General features: G+C 38.1%; 1 protein-coding gene across 5 annotated transcripts in view; it reads right to left on the bottom strand.

Moving 5' to 3' along the window:
* Positions 1-14,186: 14,186 nt before the first annotated feature.
* The window catches only part of enc (encore), a 1,357,661-nt gene continuing 1,353,329 nt past the window's right edge, over positions 14,187-18,518 (bottom strand). For all 5 annotated transcript variants that reach the window (XM_067147181.2, XM_067147182.2, XM_067147187.2 and 2 more), the window contains one exon: positions 14,187-16,669. In XM_067147181.2, the coding sequence (XP_067003282.2) occupies positions 16,623-16,669 (47 nt within the window). In that variant the 3' untranslated portion in view covers positions 14,187-16,622. The remainder of the gene's footprint in view (positions 16,670-18,518) is intronic.

The following is an 18,518-nucleotide window of genomic DNA, read 5'->3' as shown; positions in this document are numbered from 1 at the left end:
TTCCTGAGTCCAAGGAAGAAGAAGGAAATTGAGGTTATATTGAAATGTTCAAACTTAAAATCATATGAAATTGCCAGAAAATGTAATGTTTCTCCACAAAGTGTTGGAAGAATTAAAAGAAAGGTGGACTTAGGTGAACCAGTTACACCAACAAAGCGGCAAAACTATAGGGGACTGAGAAAGACCACGCCAAGGCAGGAAAGAATGCTTAGGAATCTTGCTTTGTGTAACCGAAAGATTACTGTTAAGAACATTAGAGATGCCTTGAGTGATGCAGGTTGTAATTTAAGCGCGAAGACAGTTCGTAGACGACTTCACGAGTCCGGTTTACGATCTCGCCGTCCAACAAAAAAGCCAAAGTTAACACCAGCCATGATGAGAAAGCGCTTATCTTGGGCATTGAGGCATAAAGATTGGACTGCAAGTGATTGGTCAAAGGTAAGTTCATTTTTTCTATTGTTTTGTGAATTAATTCAGCCCTTTGACCACACTTTGTCGTCGGCTTTATCAAAATTTTATCAAATTTCAAAAAGAATTTGAGTCGCTGATTTTTTAATACTTTTTACTCCATATGTTTCCTTGTTGCAGGTTTGCTTCTCGGATGAGTCGACAGTAGAAATTATGCAAGATCGTCAGCAGCATGTGTGGAGACGACGTGGAGAGCAGTTGATGTCCGAGTGCATGAAGGAAACTGTTAAATACCCCGGTAAAATTATGGTAGGGAGTGTGATATCTGTCCATGGCACTGGGCCGTTGTATTTTGTTGAGGGTACTATGAGGAAGGAACAATACAAACATGTCCTGGATACTTGCCTAGTTCCTCAAATAAATGAGTGGTATCCAGAAAATGATGGAATTTTTATGCAGGATGGGGCACCCTGCCATACTTCAAAATTTGTCATGAATCATCTGCAGCAGGTAGGAATCAAAGTGTTGGACTGGCCAGGGAACAGCCCAGACCTGAACCCCATTGAAGGGATATGGAATATTATGAAAAATAAGGTCAGTAGTCCCATGTGCACTAATATTCCTGAATTAAAACAGCGTCTGCAACGAGTATGGCAACATGATGCGGCTATTACTGAAATGGTGGCACGGAGTATTGAAAGCATGCCAAGGCGTGTTATGGTTGTTATTAAAGCTAAAGGTGGTACTACCAAGTACTGACTGTCTCAAATGATGTGAAAATAAGTGCATTAGTTATAAACTTATGAAACATGGTAAAAGCATTGTAAATATATTGTACAAATTGAAATAAAGTTATAAAATATAAGAATTTTTGGAAATTCCTAATTCGTTGTCCACTGACTGTAGTCCTACCTACAAGGTATCATAATTCATTCACAGTTTTCTAAAGTGAAATTTTGAATAAGTATATTCTAAGACCCAATCGTATATTATGATCTTATGATGTCGTAAACATGTACCCAAATATTACTACTGGTGAAACAGTAAGAATCATCAACGATAACATCAATAAATGTAGTAACCTTAGTAAACAAGAAATCAAAGAATTTATGAAGATCTTAAGATTTCTCTTAAATAATAATGATTTCTCTTTTTACGGTATAGTTTACCAACAAAACAGGTCTAGCAAACATTTATATGGATTCTATAGAGCATACGAAAATTTTACCACAAATAAAAGGCATATGTTTATGACTCAGAGTCGTGGATGATACGTTCGTAATTATCGACAAGGACCAGTAGTGATGAGATTTTAGATCATTTAAATTTGGAAAACTCGTTTTGAAGTCTTCTTGCCATTGTAGAAATCTAGGATATGCCAATTAAGTTTGACAGCACGACCGGCTGCCGCTGCCGATACCCAGGCGAGGTCCCCCGGATTCCCCATGTACTCCCCGCTACTATGAGAGGGATAGTCATGATGATGGTCACCTCAGATCAGATGTTGAAGTACAGTCCCCAGATGGGTTGGCGGTAGAGTTATCACACCTCAGCCTTTGCCGGAAAGATGGAGCTCTGGCGCGCTGCTCCGAAGGAGACGAGTGGAGTGGGCCCATTCCCCACTCTGGTATCGCTTGCCAGAGATACGGCCACTGACGGCTGAGAGGGCACTGAAACAGTAACTATCTTTTTTTCTTTTGCTAGGGGCTTTACGTCGCACCGACACAGATAGGTCTTATGGCGACGATGGGATAGGAAAGGCTTAGGAGTTGGAAGGAAGCGGCCGTGGCCTTAATTAAGGTACAGCCCCAGCATTTGCCTGGTGTGAAAATGGGAAACCACGGAAAACCATTTTCAGGGCTGCCGATAGTGGGATTCGAACCTACTATCTCCCGGATGCAAGCTCACAGCCGCGCGCCTCTACGCACACGGCCAACTCGCCCGGTAGTAAGTATCTTGGCGACAGAGATTGTTTTGATGGAGTTTGAGGGTACGTTTATTTTTTGCTCGATGTAGAAGGGCGAGCGGCATTGATGGTGAATGTGTGTCAGTGGTTGATGGATTTAGGGAGACGGGGCTAGGTAATGGCCACCAGGTAACTGAAAATGGAAATTTTATCGGAGGGGAAGGTTTTACAACAGTAATTATAATAAATAACTTATTATAATAGGGGCAGAAGGCCTCCATATTACCATCTAATTAATTTTAAGAACTACTACTCTTCTTAAAAGAAAGATAACCTTCGACTCCAGCCAAGATTTAGTGGCTAAAGTAATACACCAATGAACTTATACTGGCTTCACCTGAGACAGGTGAACCCTAAATATCCTCTCTGTGGCTGGGTTACTGACCAATAATGTAACTGGGGTTAGAAAATCTAAAATGATACACAGCCCATGGAAATGGGAGCAAGCTTGCCCGCGGGAACAAAATTTTAAACCATGACCTGATGTCCAACTTTCAAATTGGTGGGCCTCCGTCCACGATCATGTCTTTCTCTAACCTTTTCATGGAAGGCTTTAAGATTGCTTTTAGCCTTCTTCCATAGATCTCTAAAATTATCAGGATCTACTGTCTCTAGCAATATGTCATTAACACTTTGGCGACTATGAGACCCACCGGCGGGTCACACCAACTCTTTACTTCTGGACGGTGAGACCCGCCAGTGGTCTCATGACACATTATATATACTGGAGCCGTATCGCGCGCCGTCCACAGATTATGCTTTCGTCCTTTCTGGTTCGTCTCTACATAAGGCAAACTAACTTCGTATACAGTGGGACATGCAGGGAGTATATAGGAGCTAGGATAATTAAGAAATTATTCAATATGCTTGTTCCATTACTCATTTTATATGAAGAAAATATGTACAAATATAAGAATAGAGACATTCAGGCTAACACTGTTCAGAAAATCATAACTATCAGTTGTACTGGAGTTGAATATTTAACCAGCATCGTTATTATTATTAATAATAATAATGTAAAGAAAATGATATTGTACACATGGATTATTAAAACAGTTCATAATTTGTTAAACTAATACACTGATGGTAAAAAAGGGAATGAATGCAACAATGTGAGGTACCACTTCAGTGTTGCTTATGAAAACAAAGCAGGCACAACGATGGCTTCTTGGGACAGTCCTCACAGTACGTGGATACTTTCTTGCAGTGCTTCTGAGCATAAGTTCTGTCATGGAAGCTCACTAGTTCTGCATAACAACTGATGCAACGTTTACATACTTTTCTATTTCGGCCATCCTTTTCTTCTGTTTCTTTCAAAATATGACGGCATTTGGGAGAAGTGGAGAGAGTAGCTGCTTTTCTCACACTGTTCCCCAAAATTCCAACGACCAACTCCTCTCTGTGCAACTTTATGATACCACCTAATTGTTCTCCTCAGTACAGTGAAATAGCTGCTCAGTTGGTCAGATAAGTCAATACCTTGCTTCTTTGGGTTGTAGTATAAAATTGCTTCAGGTTTCACTACGTTTTCGCCTTTCCTATTCTTTTTTCCTGTATCAATCAGATCTAATTTATGTCTCGTAGAGATGAATCTCACATTACGTTTATCTTTCCAGTTTGCTACAACAATTCCAGAATTACTTTCTTTGCCAACTATCTCTCCCTTTTTCATTGATGGACATAGCAGTACATTTTTGGGAATACCTTTCACATTTTTTGCTTAGAGTTCCTACTAAGAGTGTGTAATTTTCTATCAAATACTGGACAATCGACAAATTATTATAGTAGTTGTCTGTTACCAAAGTACGACCTTGGCCAATATAATCCTGCATTAACTTTTTAACAACAATATTACTGACTCGTTCGTCAGATGTAGAAGGAACATGGGTCACCTCCCTGATAAACTATTACCTCGTAAGTGTATCCTTTCGAATCGCACAACTTGAACAATTTAACACCATATTTTGAAGCTTTACCAGGGATATATTGTCTAAAAGACAAACTATCTCAAAAAGGCACCATTGTTTCAACAATTATTACAGCTTCCCCAGGAACTTTGCAAGTTTTGAAATTACACACAGAAGGTCAAGCAAAGGTTTAATTTTACCGAGCTTGTCTGACTTATCTAGTGTGGCATTGTCTGCAAAATGAAGAAATCTCAAAATATCCTATAAAAAATGCTTTGACCAGTAGTCTGATATTTTAGGGTACCTTACTAGCCCCATATAAATAATGAGTGCGAAGAAGTTCCACAACTCGGGCTCAGTTACATCTGTTCATTTATTTTGTTTTGTGTTTTTTCCATTGCGGTTTGTTTCCACCAGTATCAAGTTAATAATGTCATTACTAATTATACCTTCGAGTATCTCTATTGGTGTATCCCTGTCACATAAATTCTGAATTTTCTCTGTGAGTGGACGTTGGAACTGTTTAAGATGTTGTCCAGCGACATCGAACCATGAAAGGTTTATTTTCTGTCCTACCTGAATCACTGGTGTTTGAAGGCCAGGTTTGCAGATATCTGCCCTGCGTGTTGTGTTCGTTGTTGCAGCTGATCCCCATTAACTTGACGCTGAAGGTTGTCCCTCTTTTGTATTTTACGTGGACGAGGACGATCTTCTTCCTCCGAGCCGTCGACGTATGAATCATCTGAAGTACTTTCAGATGAAGCCACATATGATGAACCACTGTCATTTGCATCTTCTGCATCATCATTGCTTACGGAAAGAATTGCGGCTGATGAACGAGTTTCTCGCAGTCGGTTTGGAGTCTCATGAGAAGTTGACGGAAGGGGATCTGGAATGCACGTGCGTGATTTGCAAGAGTTAATTTCAATTTTGTCTTCCTCATCGTCCTCTGAAATTAATTTAGAAATATTTTCCACATCCATGCCATTTATTCTGGAAAAAAAAACAATATTGTTCACTAGATACCCCCAAGCAGTGATATAATGTACGATATGTCTCAAAATATAACTAATACATATCTTTGATTCATTTGAAACGTAAAAAAGTAAGAAATTCAGCTCACTTACTGAGTCATTGTAAGAATTACATCAGCAGAACTGCATACACACTTAACATGTTGCTTCACAACACTACGTTAGATCAAAACAAACAATGCTGCATAAAAACCGCCAATTTCAGTGAGGTCGCCAGCGGGTCACAGAGTGCGCGCGATCCCCGTGCGTTGCTTGTGGACGATGAGACCCGCCGGGCGGTCTCAGCACAGAGTGCACACAAACGCCTATAGGCTGTACTTAAGATGTGTAATAGTATGTAACATATCCATTAGAGTTCAAGTATCTCTGATTTTTCACTTCATTCCTAATGAATAAACTCGGATAACAATACACCGTCGTCAGCGTGTTAAGTGACCAAAGATTAGACAGCGGCGTATTAGGAATAAACTTAAACATGAGAGATGCAGGAGTGAACTTGTGGGACTCATGAACAGCCGAATTTAGAGCAAAAGCTAACCAATGAAGGGAAGTATCCCATCTGGAATGATCATCGTGATGAAATGCAATTAAGGCAGATCGGATGTTACGGTTGACCCGCTCAGCCAGAGACGGTTGAGGGTAATAAACAAAAATTGTTACGTGTGAGATAGACAGGTCAAAACAGAATTTGCGGAATGAATACCTTAGCATAATCAGAAATTATGTATTGACAAGGACCAAAAGAGGCAAATGTAGTATTCAAACAAGAAATGGTAGACTGAGCGGTAGCCAGCTTAGTCGGAAATAACCAAGAAAATCTCGTGAAACCGTCTACACACACCAAAATAAATTTATTTCAATTCCCCTTGGATTGTGAGAAAGGCCCGACGTAGTCTATATATAGACGTTCCATGGGGCGAGACGCTTGATGTGATGACAAGCTTCGTGGATAAGGTGGGCATACTAAGCAAGCAAGATTTACAAGCTTTCAACATTTCTCTAATTTCACCGTTCATACCTTTCCAAATGAACATCTCTCAGATTTTTCCCGAGTTTTGAAGGTGCCTACATGCCCCCCTAATGGGGTCTCATGGTAGTATTTGAAGATTATAGGCACAAGCACAGCTGGAACCACCACTTTCATCTTTTGATTGTGCCTTGAAGGGCAACACAAAACTCTGTTCCTTGACACATAGGGGCCGACATGTTCCCCAGAAGAAAGGGTTTCCATTATAGGAGCCAGCACTGGATCTTCACGTTGATATTTCTCAATATCCCGAAAGAACATAGGGGCATCAGTCAGGATAGCATTAATACTCGAATGTATGGGCGTGGGAAGAGAAGAACTATCTTCCTGTTCAGTGGTCTCCACTCCATGTGAAAACATGCGGCTTAATCCATCTGCAACAAAATTTTCTAATCCTCTAATATGCCTCAAATCAAATTGGAAAGCTGAAATCCTGATGGCCCAGAAGGCGATACGTCCAATATGACGAGGCTTAACTAACACCCAACTTATCCGTTGGTTATCCGTTTCTAAGTCAAATTTGACATGTTCCAGATAAAGGCGGAACTTCTCGGTGCAAACAAAACTGCCAAACCCTCAAGTTCATAGATTGAATATTTGGCTTCTTGAGCCGATAAGGTCCTAGAAGCATAGGCGATGGATTGCCGTACAAGTTTCGTTTCCTGAAGAAGGACAGCGGCAACAGCCGATGACAAGGCGTCTGTTTGGAAAATGAATTTCTTAGAGAAATCTGGCATGGCTAATACTGGGGTGTTACAGAGAGTTAATTTCAGATCTTTAAAAGCTACTTGCGGAGATGGTCCCCATTCAAATTTGATGCCTTTCCTCCGCAATAAGTTCAGGGGCGCCACTCTGTTAGTGAAGTTAGGAATAAATTTCCTGAAGAAATTCACCATGCCTATGAACCTGGCAATGTCTTTGATGTCCTTAGGAGGTTTGAAATCATGGATAGCCTGTGTTCTGGAATGATCAATGGAAACACCATTGGGCGACACAATATGCCCTAAGAATGACATGGAAGGTTTAGCAAAAGCTACCTTAGATAATTTCACAGTCAACCCAGCCTTACGAAGGCAATTGAGTACTTCCTTTAGATGATCTAGGTGTTCTTCAAAGGTCTCAGAAAACACATCATTGATGTAGTGATACAGATATTCAAATTTGATGTCCGAGAAGACCCTATCTAGCAGTCTAGTAAGAACAGCTGCCCCCGTGGGGAGTCCGAAAGGCACGCAGTTGTACTCGTACAGGTTCCAGTCTGTGGCAAAAACCGTTAGATGTTTCGATTCTTCTGCTAGAGGGATCTGGTTATAGGACTGATTAAGATCAAGGATGGTAAAGAACTTGCCTTTCGAAATCATGAAAAACAAGAGTGAAGATCAGGAAGGGGAACACATTGTAACACCACCGTATAGTTTAAAGCCATGCAATCAATCACAGGTCTGAAGCTACCTTGAGGTTTCGGTACAAGAAAAATGGGCGACTTAGAAGGTCGAATGATGCCATCCTTTAACATCTGCTTGACGATTTCCTTAAGACCCTTCATTTTAGGAGAGGACAGTCTATAAGGCGGAAACCTAACCGGGATAGAATCTGTTAACTCGATCTTATATTCGATAAGGTCAGTAATGCCAAGAGTTCAGAAAATACATCAGGAAAGGACTGACACAACTTTCGAATACTTTCAGCCTGCTCCTCAGGTAGATGTCTAAGATCTAACATCATCTCACCCTGGGTAGGAGAAACCAATGAACATGACATAGAATTACATTTTAAAAGGGGAATATGACAATTACTAGCAAATTTGAAGGTGCACGACTTACTCTGAATGTCGAGCACCAGACCAGTAGAATACATGAAATCGCCCCCCCCCCCCCCCCCAATATTACAGGGCAAGACAATTGCTTAGCGACCAACAATTTCACTTTCCAGGTAAATTTTCAAATACGAACTTTACCCCAAATGAAACCTAAAATTTCTAATGGAGAGGAGTTAGCTGAAAAACATTTAACAGAAGAGGGACTATAGTCTGGAAACTTACAAGCAGTTTTTAATTTAAAATACCATTCTTCCAAAATAATGGAACTCTCACTCACTGAATCTAATAGAGCAGTGACAGGTTCGTTATTAACTTCAATTCTAAGGAATGGCACAAGTGCAGTGGTCTCTGCCGCAATTCTGAGGCATTCTCTGAGGCCTTCAAACAATAAATTAGAAGAAACTTCATCCTTACCAGAACTTTTACTGGGTTTAACAGGGGCTGAGCCTTGGGAAGGTGAACATGCTGACTCAGCTGATGACACTAGTCATTTCCTATTATCAGGGTAAGCGGAGGTAGCACCCGAAGTTGAGCAGGAGGGTGTGCTATTGATATTAGTGCAATTCTTGGCGAGATGAGTAAAAGAGCCGCATTTAAAGCAACTTTGAGATGAACCTGCTCCGTTCTTAGTCCCACTCAGTTTTATCAATGGGCATTTATTGCAAAGGTGTTCAGTTGAACCACAAGCATAATATTTGCAGGTAGTGAAAGTTCGGCGAGGTAGAGGCCGAGAACTGTTAGAAGACAGAGGGGGCTCCTTAGCAACTCCGGCTGACACTGCCATTGCTTCTAATTCTCAAAAGGTTTGAGGTCAGGATGCAAAACATAGATAAGACTTATAGGGCGGAGAGATGCCTTCCACAATAGTTTGCACTATTTGGTCTTCATAGAAATGAAGAGTGAACACCCTGGCGTAAACTTTAATATCTTGGATAAAATCTGCAAGATTTTCATCCAACCGCTGTACTCTAAAGTAGAACTTTTGTATTAAGGATGACATTGCTCTAGCCAGAATAAAGTTAGCCAGTAGGCGGGCTTGAAAGTCTCCTATAGATGATCGGTCAGCTATGGCTTTTACTATTTTGTCCAATAAGACGCCTACAGAATAAGGATACATAATTTGAAGTATTTGAGAATGAGAAAGGGAAAACACTAACGCATGCTCTTGGAATTGAAGAAACTTAGGAAGGAAATGGCTTCATTAGTTGAGTTTACTGAAAATTTTGAAATTCCCTTAAGCAACATCGCCAATGGATGAGGCAAATTACTGAAACCGGGTGACATAATCGGTGATGGCGTAGGAGGTTATGAAGTTTCAAACACAGCATTATTCAAAAAGAAAGGTGGAATTTGCCTAGGATGACTGGACTCAGTTTCCAGTAGCGCAGATGTTTTTTGAGTTGCCACAGATTTCCTAGGATCTTCCTCAGTAGCCAAGTTTATCAAAGGGACTTGGTCGGTTTCGGGAGTAGCAGCCCAGACAACAAGTGACTAACTCTATTGGACATGTCTGAGAGATGTTCAACCAAATTGCTAGCCTTCTTAGCATGATCATCCTTTAACTTTAGAGACAATAGGTCCCTAGCCCTATTGTAAAAATGGAACAGTCTAGCCTGTACTCTCTTAAGTTGGTTAGCAGATGGATCACTCGCTTAAAAAAAACTAACTACAGATGCTAGCTCGCTGGTATTGTCTGTGGTAGTGGATAGAGCCTCATCAATTTCTTTTCCCCCAAAAACTGGGATACAAATAGGCAGTTCTAATGACTCCTTAAATTTGGCAATATCTGCCACAACTGTGCCTCCAGATTGGACCTTTCTAATGAGGAGCTCATAAATTAATTCTTCCTTGCGCAAGTAACCGGGAGCGAGGACTTCGCGAGGACCAGACATGTTGACAGAAAAAGTTAATAATTTGGAAAATTCACAGCAACCGAGAAAATCCTTAGAGTTCGGAGCAGATCCTACGTTTAGCCGTCAAAAAGGGCTTAATCTAGACCCATTCAAGCACGCTCTGCTACCACTTGTTCCGAAGTATCTGTGGAACGCAGAGAGATGAAAGAAGGTGTGGGCTTGAATGGGTCTAACTACGATATCAAAAATTTAAAACTTTAACTAAATGTTATATTTCTTTTCAGATCTCAAGCTTAACAACATTCTTCACTTAGTGAAGAGAAACCAAAGTATCAGGTACAATGACAATTTTGATACCAGAATAGAAAATCCCAGAATGGGGAATTTTAACGGTTTTGGGCTTCAAGCCCCATATTTACAAGTTTACAATGTAGCCAAAGTAGAGTTTAATTAGACACAAAATTCCAGAGCACCTTGCTCCAACTGATACAATTTACAGCCTTCCAAAGGCACCACTCAATATTACACTAAAATCAGAAAAGAGTTTACATGCTCTCCGAATTCAACAAAAGAGACTGGCTCCCAATTTCTTACAGCCTACACAAGGCAACTTTACAAAAATCTTATAATCTCTGGCCTCTCTAGCCACAACCTACCACTTACAGTTTAGTTAATACAGGGGTATCTAGTACCCATACTACTTGGCCTTCGTGAAAAAGAAGAACACGTTAACATTACTGGCCCAAACTCAAAATGTACGAAGGCGTTCACTTGTGCTCCTAGAAAACCAAGAATAAAACCCTACTTGGGCTCGCGGCCCGATGATACAGAGGCTAATCCCAAGCTACTGAGGTGACTGTAAAGAAGGATTAATTAATGCTTTACAGAAAGAGAAACAGTTACAAAATCATAGTCACCTCAAGATAAATTGAAGGGGAACTCGATAGGGGAACGTACTCTCTATCCCCGATTTACAGTTCAAGTCTTTATGAAATTTTACATGAGAAGTAGTAGTTTACATTCTTAGGAAATGGATGGTTACATAGTTAGAAAATAGAACCTTCCCCTTGGGTAAGTCTGTGGAGATAGCTATAAAGATATAAAACTGGTGGCCATTACCTGGGCTGATGTTCTGCTTGCCAAAGAATGAGGCACCCCGCCTCCTGGCTTAACACACACTCTAAGTAACTCGAAGATCTATAAGACATGGTAGCTTGAGAAAGCTGCAGCTTTTATACCCGAGGGGAGGGTTCGAGAAGGCTCTGGACTAAATCAGGACACACCTTCTCATTTTCATTGGCAGAACAAAAGGTACAAGAAGCCTATAATTGGCTGAAAAATAATTAGAGAAATTTTGTGATTCGCCAGGCTCAAAAGCTGGCAAGAAGAGAAGGAAGTGTTGCAAACCTCGAAGTACCAAAATAAATGAAAGTCAATTTAGTTGCAAAAACCAATGAACACAAAACTTCTTCAAATCATTAATTATTCCACCTTGCACCAGAGTGCATGATCTCAGGTTTTAGAGAGACATCTATGGAAAAAAGGTCAAACTTCTTCATGTACACCAAAACGAAAAAATAAATCCAGTCAGTTTAGAAAACTTTAAAATCAAATATTACTCAGTTATTCAGTAAAGTCATCTTCTGATTAATGTCCCAACTTTATGCATTAGCTGTTTCAAGAGTTGTTCGATAGATAGTGTTTCTTAAGGTGGTTCTTTTAAATGTGCGGGGTTGAAGTATATCTCCCGGTACAGTTTTTATCATGTTCAGGTACAGAACTTATGGGATTAATGTACCCAAAGAAGATTACACTCTTTACTCAAGACGGTTACTATCCCAATGATCTGCAAATTTTTAATTTTAATTTTTTTAGTTTTCATTTTCAATTTTACGAGTACAGATACTATCAATTCTCGATACTCATAGTGTGTAATGTGGCATTTTTTTAACTGTAGCGTGTTAACTTTCAGATGTTTTTAATGTGTAACCTATTTTTCATTGTAATCTATGTATGAACAGATAATGTTTCAGACATTTAATCTTAAGGTAACCTACAGGCTGATGATGCCCTTAACAAGGGGTGAAACATTTCCCTGAAAAGTGTATATAGTATTATGTAGATTTCATCCACACAGCACGTGGCTTGTATTGAATAAGTGATGATGATAAATTATTTTGTGATAATTTGCTTAATGAGACATTGCAGGTTATAAATTTCATTTTTTGTCCGTATTGAAGATCTACTTGTATAATACCAGGAGTGCAAACAGAACAACAAGTAGTTCTCAAGAGGCTAGGAGTAACACTAGACAATTACGCAGCAGGAAGAAAAATATACCAACAAGCCCAATTTGGAACATATGAGAACAATTCAAATTCTACCAACAAGTTTGTTCATGAACAATATTCTCGTATTGACAACATAAAATTAATACCAATACATTTTGTACAAATGTTACTCCAGCAATATCGAGAACAAGTTAAATGTTCACAACATAGGCAATTATCAACTGTAGAAAATTGTTAATATTGTAACGGTTATAGCGTCCGCCATGCCAACTGGCTATGGGCCCGGCCCGGCACCGTATAGGCCCACCTCTTACGCTTCCGCCTGCGGTCCACGATTAATCTGGAGTCTTCCACTCGCGATGTTCCTGGATCCATCGAGCATCCAGACTATTCTAGAAGGGCCAGCGCAGGTATATAAGAGAGGAACGACCCGCCTGCAGTTAGTGAGAGTTAGACTGAGTTAGAAGTTGGTGTGGTTAAGTCATGAGCAACTGCTAGTGCAGTGAAGTGTGTGAACTGCCATGATTGTCGGACTAGTGTGCTATAGTGCGGGCTGTCGGCGAAGGAGAGAATGTGTAGCCGTGCGATGTGGGAGCTGTGTGTGAGTGCAAAACTGTGTAGTGTGAGAACAAGTGAGAAACTAAGGGAGAGAGAGCAAAAGTTGTGTGTAGTCTTGTGTAGTTTAGTGCGTCGCTAATAAATCTTAGTATTGAAGCTACCAGTCTAGTGTTAACTGATCCTACTACCCCGCCAACTCGTTACAATATAGTTAACGAAGTTTCAACAACAATCATACAAGTCAAGCAACACTGAATCAATACAATTAGCCATATCTCAAAAGGTTTTTAAAAAATAATTTTAAAGGATGTTCACCAGATGAGTTTCGTCAATAAAATGTTAGACTTAGATAGATTTTAGACAAATATGTTTTAACTTAAAGGCATAATTTTATTGTTATATGACTTGTAAAATATTATAAGATTTGTCAATTAGGTTTACAAGCATAATTTAATGCAATACAATAGATTCATGGTCTTATATAACCTTAAGTAAATGATAATTGGCTGACGATGCTCACGAAAAAGGAGCGAAACATGTACCATTTCAACAACTTAATAAATATGTAAGTTTTCATTATGTTTTTATTGTATTGAATAGGTGGTATTTAACAAAATTATAAGAATTTGTATCATAATGAGACACTGTCGGACATTTACCGAAAATGTGAAAGAACACACAGACTTTCACACTATACGTCCCACTTTTACCACTTCAGTCCTCGGACTACTTCCCTGTATACAACTTCTGCCATACAGTGTTTTTGGTTTGAAAACTGACGATCTTCTGTTTCCTATTGCTGTCCCTTATAAAAATATTTTCTATGTACCTAATTAACATTCGTTCTTACCGTATTATCCTGTGCCACAGAAATAATAATACTAATAATAATAATAATAATAACGACAGGTGTTTTCATGCATGTATTAAGGTGTAATTCCGTAGTACGATCTCATCGATGAGCTCAGGAGTGCCCTGAACATGGCGGTATGCACACGGACATCTCTTCCCCAATCACACACTACTGTGCAGCCGGCAGCATGGGGCGTTGAATTTATTTATGCTGAATTAGTTCTGAATGACTGAAGAACCTCACAGTTATTAATGAAATGTGTAGAGCAAGGCACAGACACAATAATCTTTGTCTTAATGTTGCATAATATGTTAGGGGAAAGTAACTTTTGCACCACCCTATATTTAAAACTTCTGGAACCACAATGAATACATTAATTCTAAGAATACAAATGGCAAATATAAACATGGATGTTTGTCGTTTCATTCCAACTCATTAAATAGGGGGATCTAAATAAATAGTAAACTGACTTCTTTAGATCATAATTTAATTTACTTTCAAAATAGTTATAACAAGATCTGAAGTACAGGAATTAATATAAACAACAACAAAAACAGTACCCTTTTTCTCCTTTTCATCACTTTCTTGTACTACATTAAACACAGTTAACAACATACCTTAGAAAAGCCATCTGGGGCAGCACAACTTCTGAACACATGATATGAATTTGAAACCTATTTCCCAAATGTGAGAAATATTCAGTTTTTGATGGTTGCATATAGAGTACCACAGGAACTTAGGCAAAGTGAATATTTGCATATTTGTCTCTGTAAGAGAAAATGCAGAGAAAGGAAAATAAATAAATAAATGAATGAATGAAGTGTTGTATACGCATGTGTATATAAGTTCATGTACAAGTCACAAGGGCCATGAGAATTTAATACAGATTTTGACGTTTGACAGTTGAGCAAGCAATATGCAACTTTCACAAACTGAATAAGAAGAAACTGGGGAATGATAGTACATAAAAGTGAAATGAAGAGTCTGAACAAATGGAACTGAAAGTTCAACAGAACATGCAAGAAGAGAAGCTAAAAATAGTTATACACATCTTTGGTCTCTAAGCAAATATACATGTGCACAGAAGTCCAGCTTCAAGAATGAGGGTTGCAGGGAAAGTAACACATTATATTCTATCACTTCCTCCCTATCATAATGTAAAGTTTGGATTACTGCAACAGTAACAGAAGTTTCATCTACAGCTTCAGACTTGCTGCTTTACACTACTACTGTTACTGGTGTGATTATCTATGAACCAAACTATTTTGTAAAATAAAATTTCATTGTGAACTTACATTTTATTGAATTCCTTATGAACAGAAAATAAATCACAGAAATTGCATATTCACACATACATACAATTTAAAAAAATGCCCTTTCCAATTTAAAAAAAAAAAGGGACTTTCCTTTTATCACTTATACATCCAAAATCTTAATTTTTAAAAAGACCTTTCTCATTAAACTCTTAAGTATATTTTCATTTTGTATAACAATGTAATAAAGGTATCATCAGTATGGAAACATAACTGCCCTGTGCCCCTCCCCAAAGAGAACACAGATTTGAATCATTTGTTCCTTATTTGTTTTCCATATTTGTGGGAGTAATACATTTTTAATATCCATTTATTTTCTTCTATAGCCTTGTAAAAGGAGAACAATACACTCATTCGCTCACACATACATAATTACACTCGTGTACTTCATCACAAGCATTCATACAACTGGCAAGAAGGTCTTTGTTTAGTTTTGTAACAGTTCAATAATCAATTTAAAAAACAAATGAGTAAAGGAACTGGGGAACATTACATAATATTCAATTTAAAAAAAAAAAGAAGAATGCTACATTATACGAATGTATGAAGGAAAAAAAAAAAAGGGATTTCTTTTCTGGTATTCTGAATACTGCATTGCTTTATAAGTTAAATGGCCGCATTTAATGACTAACCCGTTGTCCAGCGAGAAAAGAGTTTTCTGTTAACGGACGGCCCTGGCAGGGAAGGATGGGGCAGACCAATATTGTACACCTTTCCTTGTAGGGACTCCCCTTGGATGATAAATTGTAGCTGCCATCTTCACAAGCGCATAAAGAAATGAGGACGTTTTGAATGGTCAGTTCCATGCCTGCCCCAACCTGTCATACCTGTATACTACTGACACCACTCATCACCATTGTAGTAGCAAAATTCATCTCAAAAAATGTTCTTCCATGAAAATGATCAGTACAGAGAAACCCTACAGAAGAGGGCTAGGAAATTCCTTACCAATGTTCAACTATATATATAAGAGATCGTTGTGAACATTCACTTATTTCTTGGTCTGCTGCTGTTCCTTGCTCCCCATATTAGTTTTATTATACTTGTTGAACTAGGGAATATTCAAGCCACTGTTAGAGTTGATGCAACATGTAACAACCACCTTATATACAAAATCATGTTTATATATTAATTTTATTCACTAACCAGTAATGAATAATAAAATTTATAAAAATGAACTGTTCTGCAACATTCATTCCTGATTTCATTCAAGCCTAACAAAATAACTTGGCTCTCTTTAACATTCCATTTACAGTTTCTAAGTTCTGACCCTTTACAGAAATTTCTGTGGATTGATAAACTATAGAATTCAACAATATAATTCATACAGTCTGAGTGGTCATGTGAACATGTGTTGCTATATTCTGTACAATGCACGCAAGTATCAACTATTAAACATGACTAATAGATGGTCTTGTTAACAATGCTCCTGAATATTCCCAGTCAAGCATTTTCATTTCCCCAGTCCTTAAGTATTAAGACGAACTGTACAGACATTCTACTTTTCCCTTTGCTGACTTAGTAATATGGAACGGATATTACATGTGGCACTGGAAAGAGAAGCCAACCAGAGCACTAGTAGTACAGCTGCTGTCAGTGTTGTATTTTTGACGAATTCTCAGCCAGCATAAGGATGTGACCTGTAGAAATGCAACATCAAGTTAGTATTAACATACAAGAACATGACGAAAACATTCAATAGTTACACATATAAAAAGATAGCTTAAAAAACATACTTCTACTGTAATTTGTTAAGAGGTAATGTTTCAATTTGTTCGATTTATACTATGCACATTAACTTTTTAGTGGATTAAACAAAACATCAGTTCAAGTGTTTCTGAAGTCTTTTTGGACAAAAAGATGAATAAAAGGTGTACTGGGGGTACAGTGTCTTTGAGTATTCCACGAGCTGTTCTTGACTATGTCCATTTCTGCTAAAGACTCTGAAATTTTGAGATAGTGTAATGATTTTTTTCTTCAATGTTTAGATGGCACTGCCATCGATATATAAGTGACCTCTTGAGGGCAAAACCCTCATTAATCCTGAAAGAAAGTCTGTATGTCTATGTTGGTAAACTTGTTGGCTTGCTGTTGTTATTACTTCTATTTCCGAAGTTGCACATACTTCCTCTACCACCTCCTCTAATTCTATCAGCCTATCTTAAGCTGAAAAATAATATTTTTGATCAATCTGGGTCTTTCTTGGTTAATGGAAGCTTAAGTAACACAAATTCACAGTAGTATTTTAATATTATCGTACACGATTATGTTATTGAGACCAGAACAGATGTTGCACCTTACATACATAAAACCATGGGAGGTTTTGGGATTGCCTATGACTGTTTTTGTCCTAATATAAGACTGGGAATTTCACGTTTTTGTGTTAAAATATTGTAAAAACCGCAGTCGTTTTATTTGCGCATGTTACATTTAAAGCTTTGTATCATTTCGCACTCGTTCCGACTTGTACAGCAAGCGCGCTTTCCAGCTGAGTTCAAGGTCACAAATAATCATAATTTCGAAGTGTTATGATATTTTTCTCTCTTTCCAATTTGATTGTGATTAGTGACAGGCAGAAACTGAATTTAATGCATTCGAGAACTTGAAGATCGATACTTACAATAGAAACAATTCGAAACCATATTCTCCAGTTCAACATAACCTTGAAAAGCCGTTGTAGGCCTAATTTACGCGGTACAAGATTTCCATAAACCGACTACTAACAGTATAAACTGTATATAGGATAATATCTTTTGTTTATTTCCACCTATTCAATACATTACAAGAAGTTGGCATTTATTTTAAAACATTATTCAGATGAGACATGTTTCGCCTCTCACTGTGAGGCATCTTCAGTCATTATCAAAAACCTTATTATTTTACCAGGCATCTGGTTAAAGATATTCAAAAATGTGTTTGATGATTATAAGAGAGGTAAGATTTACGTTAGTTATAAACATGTTCATGAAGTAACTAAAAATCCAATATATTGATAAAAACATATGTAGTTCTTTGTTGAATAGGACTTGTTTGATTCTACTATAGTAAGAGAAGGTGGCTTGAAGCCGTAGTCGTTAATAGATGTCTAATACATAGTGGAAGGCATAAAATATCAGTTCTATGAGAATATACATAACATTCAAATGATACTAAAAACTAGTGGATTCAAAGGTAGTACATATAAAATGTTCAATGAAATAACTATTGATCTAATAAAATGATAAACACATATGTAGTTCTTTGTTAATTAGGACGTCGTAAGATTGTACGGCTTAAAGCCGTAGTCATTAATAGATGTCTAATACATAGTGGAAGGCATATGAAATCAGTTCAATGAGAATATATAATACAAAACAATTGATACATAAAAACTGGTAGATTCATAAGAGGGTACATTTAAAAATGAAGGCGTCATGTGACTATAAAAGACAGTTGATGGCTTAAAGCCGTAGTCAAGGTTTGAAATGTAGGTCAAATAACTGCTAAATA

This window comes from Anabrus simplex, chromosome 5 (assembly GCF_040414725.1).
Source record: "Anabrus simplex isolate iqAnaSimp1 chromosome 5, ASM4041472v1, whole genome shotgun sequence".
NCBI classification, from domain to species: domain Eukaryota; kingdom Metazoa; phylum Arthropoda; class Insecta; order Orthoptera; family Tettigoniidae; genus Anabrus; species Anabrus simplex.
Note: the sequence above shows the minus strand (reverse complement) of the source record. Positions and strands in the feature narration are given on the sequence as shown.